This window comes from Elephantulus edwardii, unplaced genomic scaffold (genome assembly GCF_000299155.1).
Source record: "Elephantulus edwardii isolate Elephantulus edwardi_28Jun2011 unplaced genomic scaffold, EleEdw1.0 scaffold00284, whole genome shotgun sequence".
In the NCBI taxonomy this organism is placed as follows: Eukaryota; Metazoa; Chordata; class Mammalia; order Macroscelidea; family Macroscelididae; genus Elephantulus; species Elephantulus edwardii.
In genome coordinates, this window is record NW_006400034.1 from 3,217,175 (window position 1) to 3,232,076 (window position 14,902).

A 14,902-nucleotide genomic window follows, 5' to 3' on the forward strand; every position below is an offset into this window, starting at 1 on the left:
GATGTCCTTCTCCAAAGACCAGTCCCTTCTGGCCACATGCCCAAAGTATGTGAGACAGAGCTTCCAAATCCTAGCTTCCAAGGGAAAACTTTGTTTCACCCTCTCCAAGACAGACCTATTTGTTTTCTTGGTGGTCTGTGGTATGTTCAAGACTCTTCTCCAGCATCACAACTCCAAGGCATCAATTATTCCTCTGTCACCTGTAGACATTGTTCATTGTCATAAGTATAAATATTCCAAGAATTTTACTACATAATTTCAGGTCAGCACCATAAATTGTTCTCTCTTACCTGCTTGCTAAATTTGAGCAAACCTTGAAATGAAAGATTTAAAGGTTCTGTGGGACTCCAGATCTCCCTGAAAAGCAGGGCAATTTAGAATTGTATTTATACTTTTGGTGAGTTGTAATTTTGAATCATGAGCGTGGTTGGCCCCTCAGCAGTACATATTATGTCACTGTGGTGGTTGTTAGGTGCTGTTGAGTATGACCTATAGTGACCCTGTGACCAGCTGATCTGAACGCTGTCCTCTCCTGTGCCATCTTCATCGTCTCTGACACACTGGAGCCGTTTGCGGCACTGTTTCAATCCATCTTGAGGGTCTTCCTTTCACTGACCCTCCACCTCTCCAAGCATGATGTGGCTTTCCTCATGTCCTAGTGCGCCAGCAATATACTCAAGCAGGGGTCATAAAATAGTGGTCAGCCTCTGACTGCCCCTAACAACAGCAAGTGGCCACCAGTGCTCAAGTTTTCAGGTTATCTCCCTCACACCCACCAAGTGTCCATGGAGTGACTTCTAGCTGGCCAGGAAAATCGTCATGTCTGGAAGAATGAAGTAAATCACAGATAAGTGGTTTTCCCAAGAGCCAGGCTGGGAGAGTCCTCCCTGACAGCATAGGTCATTCTGGAGGGCATGAGGCCTTGAGCAGTCAAGGTGGCCAGATACTTAACTCCCATAACAAACAGAATAATCACATGACCAAAAAGCAAACACTTCCCTGTGGAGGGACATGAGCCCCCGAAGCCACTGCTGTAACCTTTAAGGAAGAGTTCACCAAGCCTCTCTGCCATGTTGTTTCAGAGCAGGTTCAAACCACAGACCCCAGGGTGGGGGTTGTTGTCGATAGCCGTCAGGTCAAGCATGACTCACTGCGACCCTATGAAGAAAAGACCTGAACCCTTTCTCTAACAATCATCCGTTCTCAAAGTTCATAGTTTCCAGAGGCATGTGGTTTAGGAAGTGGGTAGTCAAGCACAAAACACCGTGCCACACACATGAATAAACACTCAGTGACAGGAATGTGAATTTCAGCCACACGTGACGTAAACCTGAGAGGGAATTACTTAACTATCCGCTGCTTTCCAACCCAAAGAATTTTTCCTGGGGCACAGAGATGCAGAGGTCACCAACTCAGGGGTTAAACAAATTCCTGTTTTCAATTACAGTGTGAAAAGTGGTAGAGAGGGAGGAGCTAGACAGTCCATGAGGGCTTCTTGAAGTGAAAGCCCCCGCCTCCCCCCCCAGCTCAAAGCTCAAGGTTAAATGAAATCCAGCCCATCACCATTGGATGGAGTGGGTTCTAAGACACCACTACCCAGGACAAAGCAGAACTGCCCCCGGCTCCCAATCTTTAAAGCAGCACTCGCTCATCTTCTTTCCAGAGTGGTTGGTGGCTCTGAACTACCAACCTTTGCATTTGTGGTCTAATACTTAACCTACTGTGCCACCAGGACTACTTAAATATGAGTTAAAGGACTAGGAGGCTGAGGGAATTCGCTCACATGGGGCTTCCACCTTTCAACTATGAGCTTTTACATTCTCAGTGTTTAAGCGGGAACCAGAGCTCCTAACTCAGCAGCCCAGCCCAGAGCAGGTGCTCGGGAACAGTGAACCGGAGGCCCTCACAGGAAGGACACTCGGATCCACAGGGTTGCCAGGTGCCTGGGCCATTGTCTCCTCCTGAATCCAAACTTAAGCCATAAACAATCATTTTTACTGCCCTACAGTCTCTCAAAAGGCCTCAAATTGCAAGTTACTCATTTATGCTTCAATACTCAGAATCCAAAAGCCCAGCTGAAAGGGACAAGAGACATGAAATTCCTCATTTTTTAAAAGACCCCATTTTTACAAGGTAGAATTAGTACAGGAAATTGATGCTGTAATGGAAAGGTCTACGGTTTGAATCTACAGGCTCGTGGGGGGATGATGGGAAGTTCCCTCTCATAGATTTCCAACTTTGGAAATACAATGGCGTGTCACTGTTAGAACCAAGTGCACAGCATTTGATGAGAGGATTCCCCTATTCCAAGAGGGACAAGGAGTGTTCAAACTCCTCTGCTCTTGGACCTTCCAGATTGGGCTTGAAGACTTAAAACATATAGAATCTGGTGCCATTTTCCTTTCAGGGCCCCCCCTGCCTTTTTCAATTTCATGGAGAATGGGGCTCCCAGGCTGCCATGCAGAAGAAATCCCCGCCGGATGCGATATCACACTTCCCACCAACCCCAACGGGAATAGAAGTGAATCAGACAGACAATGGCACTTTTTAAAAATTATTTAATTTAGTAGTTTTCTTGGAAAAAAAGCAATAAGGCAAAAAAACAAAAAAATATAGTTTTGTTTTGATGTGACTGACTTTTATTCCACCTGCGGGACTCAGTATCTTCCATCAGCAGAATCTGAATAGGAATCAAGCCGGAAATGTAGTGCAGATGGTGGAGGGACACTGGGAGAAAGCAGGGCAGTTCCACTTGGCCAGCTAACACCCGCTCCACTCCGTGGGCAGCTCCGAGCGGCTCACGCTTTCAGGGGCCTCCTCCAGAGTAGCTGGGGCACTGGCCCTCCTCGCAGGAAGAGCAGCTCTTTGGAGGAAGTTCCCAGCCCGGGCTCCTCTCTGGTTTCTCAGCCAGGGAGGGATAGCGAGTGAGGAAAGGCTAGGAGAACTAACGCCCCCAAACAACCGAGCTTTCCCGGAGGGCTGGCTTCCTCTGGAATGATACCCCCCCAGGACCCACACTGGCTGAGGCTCAGCAGTTAGGGAACAGAAACAAAGCAGCAAACAAAACATTAAACACACACACACACACACACACACACACACACACACGGAAGGCACCTCAGTTTGTGATCCTCCACCAGGGGTGGGTGGCACGGGCTTAGACTTCTGAAAAAGAACTGCAACAGGCACAGAACAAAACATGGGGGAACGCGAGGACAGGCAGTCTCTCCTCCACCCCCTGAGGTTCTCTGGGGGTTCATCCTGAGGGCTGGACAGAGGCAGCGCCCCTGCTGACCCTCTCTCTACTCATACTCATTCTAACAAAAGAAGGAAGAGAGACAGGAAGAGGTAAGGATTTCATTTTCAAGAGTCAGTTCATTAGGAAAGTAAGAGTTTAGACACCTTGGGATACAAACCACAGACCGCTGACTAACTTGCCCCCTCCACCCAATGATCCTGCTCAGGCCTGAATCAGCCCCCCGAAGACTGGAGGTGGGACTGCGCCCCACACCACTGTGTGTCCAACAGGAGTCCCAGGGAGACACGCAGTATCAAAAAAGAAGATTCTTCATGGGAAGGAGAAAAAAAATCAAACAAAAAAAATTAGATTTCTCTCTACATATATATAATATACAAATATTTAACACATTATTCCAGAGGTGGCTCCAGTCCATGGGCTTGAGGTGGTGACAACTTTTATTCCAGATTAACGCCTTCTCGCAAATTCAGTAGTTAACAGAACAGGGTAGGCTGTGTTTTGCTTCGCACTGGGGCACAGGCAGGATCGGTCCTCGGCCTGAAGAAGAGACTAGGAAGGCGATGAGGATGGGGGTGAGGAGGGGCGAGGAAGGCAGCCGGCCAGCAGTCTATTCATCCTGCCTTCCTCGTGTGCTCTGAAGTTCTCCACCTGAGGAAGTCCATAAAATCCCTTCATGAGAGTAACACAACCGCCTACCAACCACCCATCAAGTGGCCTCTGGGGGCCATCAAAAGAGATGGAGAACAGCAGAAGTGTGTTTTATGCAAATGAAGATAGAAGCTTCCAAGAATGTACTCGAGCCGCTCCAGGAAGATCCCTCGGGCAGGCACCCCTGTCCATGAACCCCTCTGGTGAGCAGGGCTCCCGTTACACCTGTGCTCCACCGCAGCCGTTCTCCAGGCCACCCTCGGGGACTTGGACAGGTTTCTTTTTACAGGAACTTCAAATTATCAGCTCTTGCTCTGAACAGCACCAAAATGCCCCTGAATCATAATCTTACACAGATTTTGGCTGAATGGAATACTACAAGGAGGGGGAGGGTGGTGGCATCGTCTTAAATGGGGGCAGAGGGAGGAGGAAGAGTCAAGAATCCTTGACGCTGCAGATGTGAAACAACACTAACTCTCAGCCACTAAGCAAACCTCTCCCTCACACACATCGGCATCTAGTAGTACGTCGATTTCAGGTTCAATCAGCTAAGGCAACCAGCCAATCACCACCACTGGCGTCTGCTCCTGGTGATTGATTTGGAAAAAAATGATTGGTTAAGACAGACAAACTTGAGGAGAGCACTGGTCAGGAAGTCCAGTGCCATCTTCCCACGCACTCTGTCCTCTTCTCCTTGGATCCCCCTCGGCCTGGCTCCCGCCAGCTCAGAAAATGTCCGGGCATTTGTTCCAGTCCTGCTTCTCCTTACACTCCCAGTATCCTCCCCGATAAATATGGGTTAGCTCCTTGGTGACAGGATCCTTCTTCCGCTCAAACCACAGAGCCTTATAGGGATCATAGGGTGTGCCTACAAGCAAGCGGGGAAAGAGAACCAGGATTAGAGCTGAAAGCATGCCGGCATTCGACTCTCAGGCCCCAGGGAGCGGAGGAGGAGGCAGGTCTCTTACCATCTTCTGTGGCTTTCATAGCTTCGGCTTCTCGCTTCTTCCTGGAAAGTCTCTGTTTTTCCTCGAGGCGCTGCTTCTCAGCATTGGCTTCATCCCAGCGTCCGTTCTCCATTAGTCTCTGGTCAGGCCGTAATCGGCTGTCTGTGGGGGCAGTACCGCCTTCCCAGGCATTGAGGGTCAGAGCAAGCTCTGAGAAGTAGTACATGTTTTCTGCGTTTTTCCTAAAAGAAAATGATAAAAAAAGAAAGGGCAGTGCTAGAACTCTTAGCAAGAGCTAAGCGCACTGCCTGAGCTCATCACCACCAGGACTCCAAGAATCCAGGACCGGGTCAGACGCCTGTCCTTAAGGATGCTCCCTACGTCCTCCCCAGCATGCCTCGAGAGTCTCCTGTGCACGTGGCAGCCTCTGCTGAGACGACCAACATTCATAAAGAACAGGAGACATCCTGTTAAGCGTAAACTCCTCATCCTTGTCTCATCTCCTCTCTATCTTCTTTCTCACAGAACCGGAGCTATTCCGAGAAGACTGAACAGTGTTAGGTAACAAACAACCTCGACTTAGCGGCTCCAAAACATTTGCTCCAAATTGTAAGAAGAAAATATCCTTCTGAACATATGCCTAAGGTCTTTTAGAAAGCAACAAATAAGTCTTTGATAGATGTGGCCTGATAAATCTGAACTGCCTGAGACAAGGTTTGCTAAAACAAAAGATGATACAGTAACAATCTTCTGGTAATTTCTATAAAGGCTTCAGTCTTCCAGGCTCAATCCCTCAACATAATTAAGTGGGAAGGCAGGTAAAAAAGTCATCACTACTGCCCTGAAGCCACAGCTAGTGTGGCTTCTGGGTGGCACGCACACAGGGGTACTCACGGTAAGGGGTTCCTTTTCCAGAGCATGATTCTGCTCTCCTCTGCCTCATGGCCTCTCTGCCGAGCATCCCCTCCGTTTTCCCCAATGACTGGCTGTACTTTGAAACAATCCATCTTCTCATCCCACGTCCCCAGAAGGGCAAAGTGAACCTTTCCTGAAGAATCTGTCACCTCCCCTGTCACCTGCAAAGACAGAGAGCAAGGTTTCACTCTACTGTGGGTCAGCTGACCTGACTACTCCAGAAGCAAAGGTCGTAGGGCAAAAACTGGCCAAATCCTGCTGACAGACACATGAGGCCAAATGATTTTGTTGTGATTTCTTATATTGCTTGAAGTAACTAAGCCTCGAATGGGGGGTCTCATTATCATCTCCTCATATAGGAATTCTTAGTAGAATATGTAGCAGGCTCTGAATGGTGCTTAAAATGATAATATTACTTCTTTAACTCCAGTTGTTCCTCACTCCACCCAAACTCCTGGCACAATTTCTCTACAGCGGTAACACAACGCTCCCTCAAACTACCCAGGGGTCAGACCACCCTGCTTTCTCCCTGCACTCTTTTTTATCAGTCTTTTCTCTGTGTGTCCCACTTTTAATCTCTCCTGCCCCTTAACTTTTGTCATCTGTCATCTTCAGGTTTCAGTTCAACAACACAATTAGTTTAGGTCCTTTTCCTGCTGACTGTCTCCTCCCCTCTACTTTCTTTACTCAGCTGTTCAGGAAATATATAAATGAGCCCTTCAGGAGTAGGCTTTCTAAGGGACATATGTGAAGTGAAAAATAATGTTATTCCCTCACCTTTCTCGCCACATCTCTTGAGAAGTAGCTGTAAGGAACAAACTTAAGATTGCACTCGTCTCCTGTCTTGTGATTCACAATCTCAATTTCACCAGACTGTAAAATGAAAAGAAGTGTTTTACAAAGACAGGTAACTTCATGATCCTCCAAACCCCACATTTCAGTGCCTTTCTTTCCCATCTGACACTCCAGGTCCCAATCAACCTTGGAAACGCCCAATCCCTTGGAGCCTTGGTATTCCAGGTTGCGATCAAATGATTTGTTTTGTTCTGAATTGCGTGGCAAAGCTCAGGTGTGACCTTCCACCAGGAACGTGGATGAACCCCTGCTGAGAATTTGCATTTCCAGACTAGACACATCGCATCAGAATCTACATTGTTAACAAGGTCCTCAGGTAGTCTTTACTACACAAACATTAGCATTATTTTCATTTTCAAAACAAAACTCTGCTAGCACTTTTCATGAACCCAATGATTAAGTCACAATTTCATGAAATTCAATCCACTCACAATTTCAAGGTCCGATACAGCAAGCTTTTCTATATTTCTTTTCCCTCCTTCCTATGGTTCAAATCCCATCCATTCTTGAAGCCTTAGCTCAATTCTACTGTGAAACCTCTCCTGACTTCTTGGAGTAAGTTTTTCCTGCTATTCTTGTCTTAAAAGAAAACCAGCAATTAATAAGCAACTATCTTAGGGCATCTCATACCAGCTTGGAAAGAAATGTCTGATAAAAAAGTGAAAGAATGGGACGTTTACTGTTTACTTCTGTCCTTCACAGTGTCCAAAACAGTCCTGAGTCATTGAGAGAATGTTCTAATTTAGTCATCTGTGATTAGTAACAAAATATCAGATCAGTTATGTGATGGGGTGGGGAAGTGGGAAGGATACTACTGCCTGAGTGAAGAGCCCAAGGAGAAACTTAGGAATCAGGAACATTCTGGAGCCCAGTTCCCATTTCCCAAGTACACGAAGTCTCCAGTTATGAACATCTGATTTACAGACAACTCAGAATTGTTCTTTAACATGAAGTAAAATTCGCCCTCACTCTGCAATGACGGAACCCCCGACTCACAACTACTTCATCATCACATCCACCTCACTTGCTATGCATGCAGCTTTTAAATCATGGAAAAAAAAGACTTGAGCCTTTTCATGCTAAATAAGAACAACTATATGCACCTGTTCCAACTTACCTGCAAGTTCTTAAAGGCACACTAAAAAATGGATCTTCTTATATCCCTGCACTGTAAAGATGTGCCTTTGCAAAGGAGTAACAGGCTTCAGAAACATGGAGGCCACCTTTCCTTACCTGGTCTATCCACAGCTTGCCAACAATAATGTTGTGCACCGTTGTGGTAACTTTCTTCCAAGTGTAGTGGTGCCCAGTTGCATGGAAAATACAGTGAATAGTACCTGGAAGCAAAAAAGGTATGACAATGAAGCCAGAAGTGTCTAGAGCACAAATTTTCGAAGCTTGAGATAATCCCATCTCACACAAAAGAAATAAGAAAAAATGTTTATCTGCTAGACTTCTTAAAACATAGGCATTTAATATGGTTTAAAGAGAGCTAACTGGAAATTCCAAGTAATAAAGTACTTTTTTTAAAGTCACATATCCATCTCTCTCTCTCTCTCTCTCACACACACACACAGAGCACACGTTAAGAGTCAAGTCCATCAATAATGAAAAAAATTCTCTAAATATGACTGTGGTATCAGAAACTTTCTCTATTCATTTAGTTAGCTCCTGTTGGGGGCACGTCTTTTACTACCTTAACTGCAGACACCCGGTCTCGGAAATCATAAATAGCTGTGGGACCAATGTAAGAGAGTGATTTCCACACTGTGAAAAACAGTGGTGGAGAGAGGTTGAAGAGACTGTGGCAAGGCGTAACCAGAGGAACCTTGGAGGTGGAGCCATAGTGAAAGGTTTTGCTTTCTGGATGTTTGAAGGAAAAGCTGACTTCTAACTGCTCTGCGATAAAGTTTGCTGGATGACTAAAGAAATCAGAGGTGCATTTGTGAAGCTGAACTAAACCTGGACTTTCACTACCTGAGGAACTGCGTCTTGTTAATCTGGCTTGAGACTGCTGCACTAAACCTGGACTTACACTGCAGGATAGTCTTTGTTTACCCCCACTCCCCAACCTAAATCTCACAAATGTGAGTAAAGTCTGTGAGTCAGTATGCAAAGAACATTGGACCCAAAAAGTCATAGAAATAGGAGCAAAAGCATGGGGGGTGGCATATCTGATCATGTAGCTATTTGTCTGGTACAATGGGGACAGTTCCCTTTCATGAAGTAGAGAGAAGTCAGACTCAGCCTTCCCCATGTTACCACTGTCCCAGTGACTTTAAAAAAAAGTGACAGCCCAAGCCTTTGTTCAAGTTGCCCTGGTAGCCTGAGCAGCAGTACTGACGAAGGCTGTTTCTTCTGAGGATGCCAACGACGTTACAGATAAAGACAACTCCTCTGGTGAAGACACCTGCTGTAGATAGTGCCCTGCTCTCAGTATCCGCTCCTTCAATCCTTACAGCCATCCTCAAAATGTTCGCTTTACCTAAATACATCTTAGGCGCTTTGGTGGTCAAGCTCTACTGTCTACTCAAAAGGACAGTTGAACCTATTAGCTGTTTTCAGGGAGAAAGATGGGCAATCTCTTCCCGTATGATGTACAACCACTAAAAACCTGCTGGAGGGTCAGCTACGCGTTGGTTCCAACCTGATGGCACATAACAACAAGTACATCTTAAAATCAATTGCTCGTATTCCACCACCACTGTACTTTGTCACCATCATCTCTTGCCTAAATAAACCTCTGAAAAATTCTTTTGATCTCTGTTTCTACTTTTGTCCCAAGAGTCTCTAGCCAAAATGGTATTTTAAAAACATAAGTCCATAAAACAAAGTCATATAAAGTTATCATATTCTAAAAAAGCTCTCAAATCACTTCCCAGTAAGCTTAGCCTAAAATCCAACTATGGCCTGTAAGGCCCTACAAGATCTTTCCTTCCCTAACTCCTTAAAATCATCCACCATCACTCACCTCCCTGCTCACTCTGCATCAGCTATTTTAGTCTATTATAAAAGTGTCACTGAAAAGATGAGTTAGAATGCTAACTTGTGACTATGATAAAGTGTAATCACATCCTGTAATGTACTCAATTCATCGGAAGTTGTGGAAGGACAGTCTCCACTTGTAGAGTTAGCAGAGGTCAGATATGGCCATTCCCACACTGCCCTCACTCATATTTTATACATACAGACCTATTTTCAATCATTATTACCTATTTCCACTTTATTCTCTTCATTGTGTTAAATTATTCCTATCTTTACTTTTTTAATTTCCTGAAAGAATAGACTAAAGGAGAAATGTACTGGCTTGATCAGTGTTCTACAAAATTCAGGTCCACCTAAGAACCTCAGAATGAGACCTTATTTGGAAAGAGGTTCCTTGCAGATATAATTATTTAAGATGAGATCAGACTGGATTAGGTTGGGTCCCATGTTCAGTGACGATGTTCTTAAAAGACGACCATGTGAAGATAGACAAACACTAGTGAAGACGGTCATATGACACTAGAGAGGGAGACTGAAGTGCAGTGTCTACAAGCCAAGACTCACCAAGGACTGCCAGAAACCACTAGAAGCAAGAGGAGCATGACACAGATTCGCCTTCAGTCTCCAGAAAGAACTAGCTTTGTTGACACATGGATTTCAGACTTCTGGCCTCCTCAACTATGAAGGTATAAATTTTTGTTATTTTAAGCCACTCAGTTTGTTTTGGCCCTCAGAGTCTAATATAAGGCCAAAGTCGGTTCTATTTACTGCTGTATCCTCAGTAGGTAGTTTCTGGCATACAGTGTGTGCTCAATTATCAGTTGATACTTCTGCTACAGACACTAGTAGCCTGTGGATTAGTTTTCTCTTGCTAGTGTAACAAAGTGCCCAAACTTAATGACTTAAAACAACACTATTTTCTTACAATTCTGAGGGCAGAATTCTAAAATCCAATGTTAGATAGCCAGCGGTTATTCTGGAGACTCTGAGGGCAAATTTGTTTCCCTGCCCTTTCAGCTTCCAGGAAAAGGTAGCAGTAACAGGAAAAAGCAAAAGCTATGGGACAGCAGGTATTGCCATCTCTTTCTCTGGGGAGTCACTTGGTCTGCTCTGACTGAGCATCCACTCTGTGGCTTTTTTCCTCTCTTTCTGTGAATTAGCACGCATGCCGCGGCACACGCAGGGCCAAACACGCCTGCTCAGTAAAGAGAGGAGCAGGGCTCTCTAGAATACTTTTCTGCAACCTCATTTTCCCCAAGGCCTCAGGCCTTCAGTAGTGCAAATTTTGCCTAGCTCATTTAGTAGATGAAAAGAGAAAAAGAGAGAGGGACTATCCAGGAAATCAATCCTTGTGATCACAAGAGTTCCAATCGGCCAGCAGATCCCCTGCTTTCTGTATACCCTGACTGCTGGGATAATGGGGGAAATGATGATACCAATTAAATGAAGCCAGGCAGAATGGAAAACAAAAACAGTTTAGAAACTATATTCTAAGGCAGTGCTTAAAGATGCTACACATTGCTAAGAAGAGAAGGACTATACAAGCCTGTCTCTGACTTCCTCACACATTCGGTAACTGAGAAGTCAAATGGCTTATTCAAAGCCACAGAGTAAGATTCAGTGTTTAGATCAGACCTCTAGGATCCAGACTCTTAACGCTTCTCCAAGCCAGGAAACAGTTCGTTCTTGCAACATCAGTACTTGCAAAGACTGCGGCCTTACCGAGCGGCATAATGGAGAGGTATTTGCCTCGAAACTTGCTGGTGATTTTGATCTCCTGACGCAATGTCCAGCCATTCTTGGATTCAGCATGGTGAGCAGCAGCAGGGGGGTGGTGACTCACCTAGAAGAAACCAGAGATTTGCATTAACAAGACAGAAAGGAAGGATGTTATTATAGTTAAGTGACATCAAATTGGACCTACTGATAACTGACCCTCCAGCAGGTTTTCAGAGGCTGTAAATCACAAAGGAGGTCAATGGCTGTCTGCCTTTCTCGAGCACCTAGTGGATTTGAACCAAGTGCCTTGGGGATGGCAGCACTGACCACTAAGGCACCAGAGCTCCCGCTGCCCTGTAATTGCTGATAAACATCTGCAGTCCACACCTGATGTTTTCACATCCACCACAGCTGGGAATTCATTTCACTTGGATCCACAGTCACATGCACGTAACAGCAATGAACATGTACAGCAAAGGGCAAAGCTGCTACCAAAGTCCTCTCTAAAGAACTAAAGAGCAGAAGTATTGCTTTAAAGACTAAAGTGTGCCAGACTTGGGCCAAGGGGACTTTCAATTGCTTCATATCCATTTGATTAAATTGGACAATCAATAAAGATGATCAGGGAAGATTTGTTGCCTTTGAATTGTGATGTTAGCAAACAATACTGACTGTGCCATGGACTGCCAAATCAATCAATCTGTCTTAGAATCCACAGCACAGCTTCTTAGAAGCAAGACTGGTGAGATTTTGTCTCACATGATTTGGTGTGTCATGTGGAGAGACCAGTACCTAAAGAAGGACATTATGCTTGGAAAAGGATCAGCAAAGGGGTCTAGAGGGACACAAGAAATACAGTGACAGACTCAGGCACAGCAGAGGACTCTGAAGACAGCGCCAGACCAGGCGAGGTTTCAGCTTGTCTGTCACAAGGAGCTGGCAGTACCCGACACCACCAGCAGGGGGCTTTAGTCTTTCCTAAAGGGGGAGCACGAGGGCAGAGACCAAGCTTCACCCAGTAGTAACACCCGGAGAATCAACTTCTCTTCAAAAAGAAAATGTCTGAGTCCTCCTTGAGTCCCTTTACCTGCTCACAGAGGGATCGATACCCATTCTCCTCCAGCCGGTCAAGTTCAAAGGTCTCCCCAAGGAGCGGGTTGAATGGCTTGCTGGTACGGAAGACAGTGGTGGAGTAGGAGGACACGGTGAAAGCTGCAACATAACAGAGCTGTTCTAGAGAGTTCTCACACTTTGCAGCTCGGTCTAACAGCTCATGATATTCCAGATCCTCAGTAAGGCGCTGAAGCATGGACAAGGGCTCGTTAAAGTTCACCTGTCGGGGAAAGAAGAGATACAAAAACTTTGCCCGCACACTCAGAAAAGACAGGCCAATTTTTCTGCAAGGAGAGAAACAGATACTGAGAGCACAAGATATAAATCAAGTCACTGAGAAAAATCCTTTAGGGTAGCACAGCTCAGAGGTAACCTGCAAGCAATCCATTCTACCTGGTCAACCGCTCACATCAGGGGAGCAGCAGGAACCACTGTTAGCCCTTCTTTCACTGCCTGGAAGCTCTTTGCGATGGGAATAGTGACTCTCCTCTGTTTACTGTTTCCTTCTGAGAGGACCACCATCAAGTATGTAGTGAATGAGTGAATACAAGAAGATGCATTTGGCCTTAAGAACGCCCAGAAAGGAAGGGAGGCATTGCAGATTCTTGGATAAGGAAAAGGAGCAGCAAAGAGAAGCACATGAATGAAAAGACTGCGCCACCAGCTCCTACTTGCGGACTAGAGGATTGTTCCAGTTCAGGTCTCTATGAGGCCCTGATTCTCAGCTCTTCTCTGAGGTGCTGGGTCTGGGGTGCTCATAATGGGGGTAAGGGAGGTTGTGAAGATTTTACCTTTGGAGCTTTAGAACCAACTTGGGGGATCCAGGCATTGGATGAAGCAAGTACACACTTGCATGCTGGGTTTCTGTCCTGTGCAATCTTCATTTATTTCTTCTTTCCTTCATTTGTTCTACAAGCATTTATTGAATGCTTATGTGTTCCAGGCCCTATGCCACCCTGTGGCTACAAAGGTAAACAAAAAACGCCCTGTCTCTGTACACACATTCCCCAAGTAAGGTTCTAAACTGACCGGAATGGAAAATGATCTTACAATCTAAAAAGAGCAAGTGGAGGAAGTTCGGTTCCCAGGCAAACCTATGCTCTTGTTCTTCTTGGGTGCCACTGATGTTGATTATGATCCCTGGTGATGCTGCAAACAACAGCTGAGAGCCTCGCCCTCTCCTGAGCCAAGCGCACAAGCCCCACTGTTACAGTCACTGTGTCGATCCCTCCTAGGGAGGGTCTTTCTCTCCAGTCTCTGACCCTCCACCTTTCCCAGTGTCATGCTCTTTTCCAGCCCCTCCTGTCAACACTCCTACTGTATGTGAGACATTTCACCATCTGTGCCTTGAAGGAGCACCTGGCCGCACTTGGTTTTTTTTGGCAGGTACTTTACTCCAACATCAATTCTTCTTCTGTCACTCTTATTCACTGTTCAGCTTTCAGAAGCAAAAAAGCAACTGAAAATATTATGGTTTCGATCAGGCACACCTCAGTCTTTAAACTGACATTCTTGCTCTTAACATTTTAAAGAGGTCCCTGACAATAACAGATTTTCCAAATACATTATGTCTTTTGATATCTTGACTGCTGTTGCTCTGGGTGTTAAATATGGATTCAGGTAAAATGAAATCCTTGATAATTTCAGTCTTTTCTCCATCATGATGTTGACTATTTGTACAGTGGTGAGGATTTTTATTTCCCTGATGTTAAAATCATATTGAAGGCTATTGTCTTTGATCTTCTGTAGCAAGAGCTACAAGTTCTCTTCACTTTCTTAAAGGCTGTGTCATCTGTATATTGCAGCTTGTTGATGAGTCTTGCTCCAATTCGTATGTTACATTCTTCTTCATATTGTTCAGCTTCTCACTGACCTGCTCAGCATACAGACTGAACAGGTATGGAGAAAGCACATAGCCCAGGTGCACACCTTTCCTGATTTTAAGCCATGCAGTGTTCCCTTGTTCTGTTTGGACAGCTGCTTCTTGGTCTAGGTATAGGTTTTGCATGAGCATATTTATTTAAGTGTTCTGAAATTCCCATTCTTTGCAGTACTAGTTATAATTTGTCATGATCCACAAATAAAGCTTATTTAATCAACAGCACAGCAGATCAAAGCTGAGTATCTGTAGCCTGAGTTTTCAGTCAAGATAACAGAGGAAGGAAAGTTTCCTTTCTTTTGAAGAGAGCTGGCTTTATCCATTATTTAAGGAGATTTTTTTCCCCCTTTGGTACGGTTCCACCTTTGTTTCTGTGTTTGTCCAACACCTACCCAGCAATTCCTGTGCTGCCTGTTGATACTGTTGCTATTAGCTGCCACCCAGCTGGCTGGACTCATAGCAGGCTTCTGTAGAAAACAAAGCACAGCCTGGGTCCTGCTCCATCCTCGCTTGCTGGCATGTCTGAGTCCACTGTCAAGCTACACACCACACTCTAATATTTACTGACCTCCAATTACAAAA

General features: G+C 45.2%; 1 protein-coding gene across 1 annotated transcript in view; it reads right to left on the bottom strand.

Moving 5' to 3' along the window:
• Positions 1 to 4,526: 4,526 nt before the first annotated feature.
• Positions 4,527 to 14,902, bottom strand: part of OSBP (oxysterol binding protein) — a 28,086-nt gene continuing 17,710 nt past the window's right edge. Inside the window, exons 9-15 of the mRNA XM_006900486.1 lie at positions 12,416 to 12,661; positions 11,332 to 11,452; positions 7,858 to 7,961; positions 6,547 to 6,642; positions 5,749 to 5,930; positions 4,876 to 5,096; positions 4,527 to 4,775 (exon numbers count right to left, since the gene is read on the bottom strand). Of these exons, the coding sequence (XP_006900548.1) occupies positions 4,633 to 4,775; positions 4,876 to 5,096; positions 5,749 to 5,930; positions 6,547 to 6,642; positions 7,858 to 7,961; positions 11,332 to 11,452; positions 12,416 to 12,661 (1,113 nt within the window). The 3' untranslated portion in view covers positions 4,527 to 4,632. The remainder of the gene's footprint in view (positions 4,776 to 4,875; positions 5,097 to 5,748; positions 5,931 to 6,546; positions 6,643 to 7,857; positions 7,962 to 11,331; positions 11,453 to 12,415; positions 12,662 to 14,902) is intronic.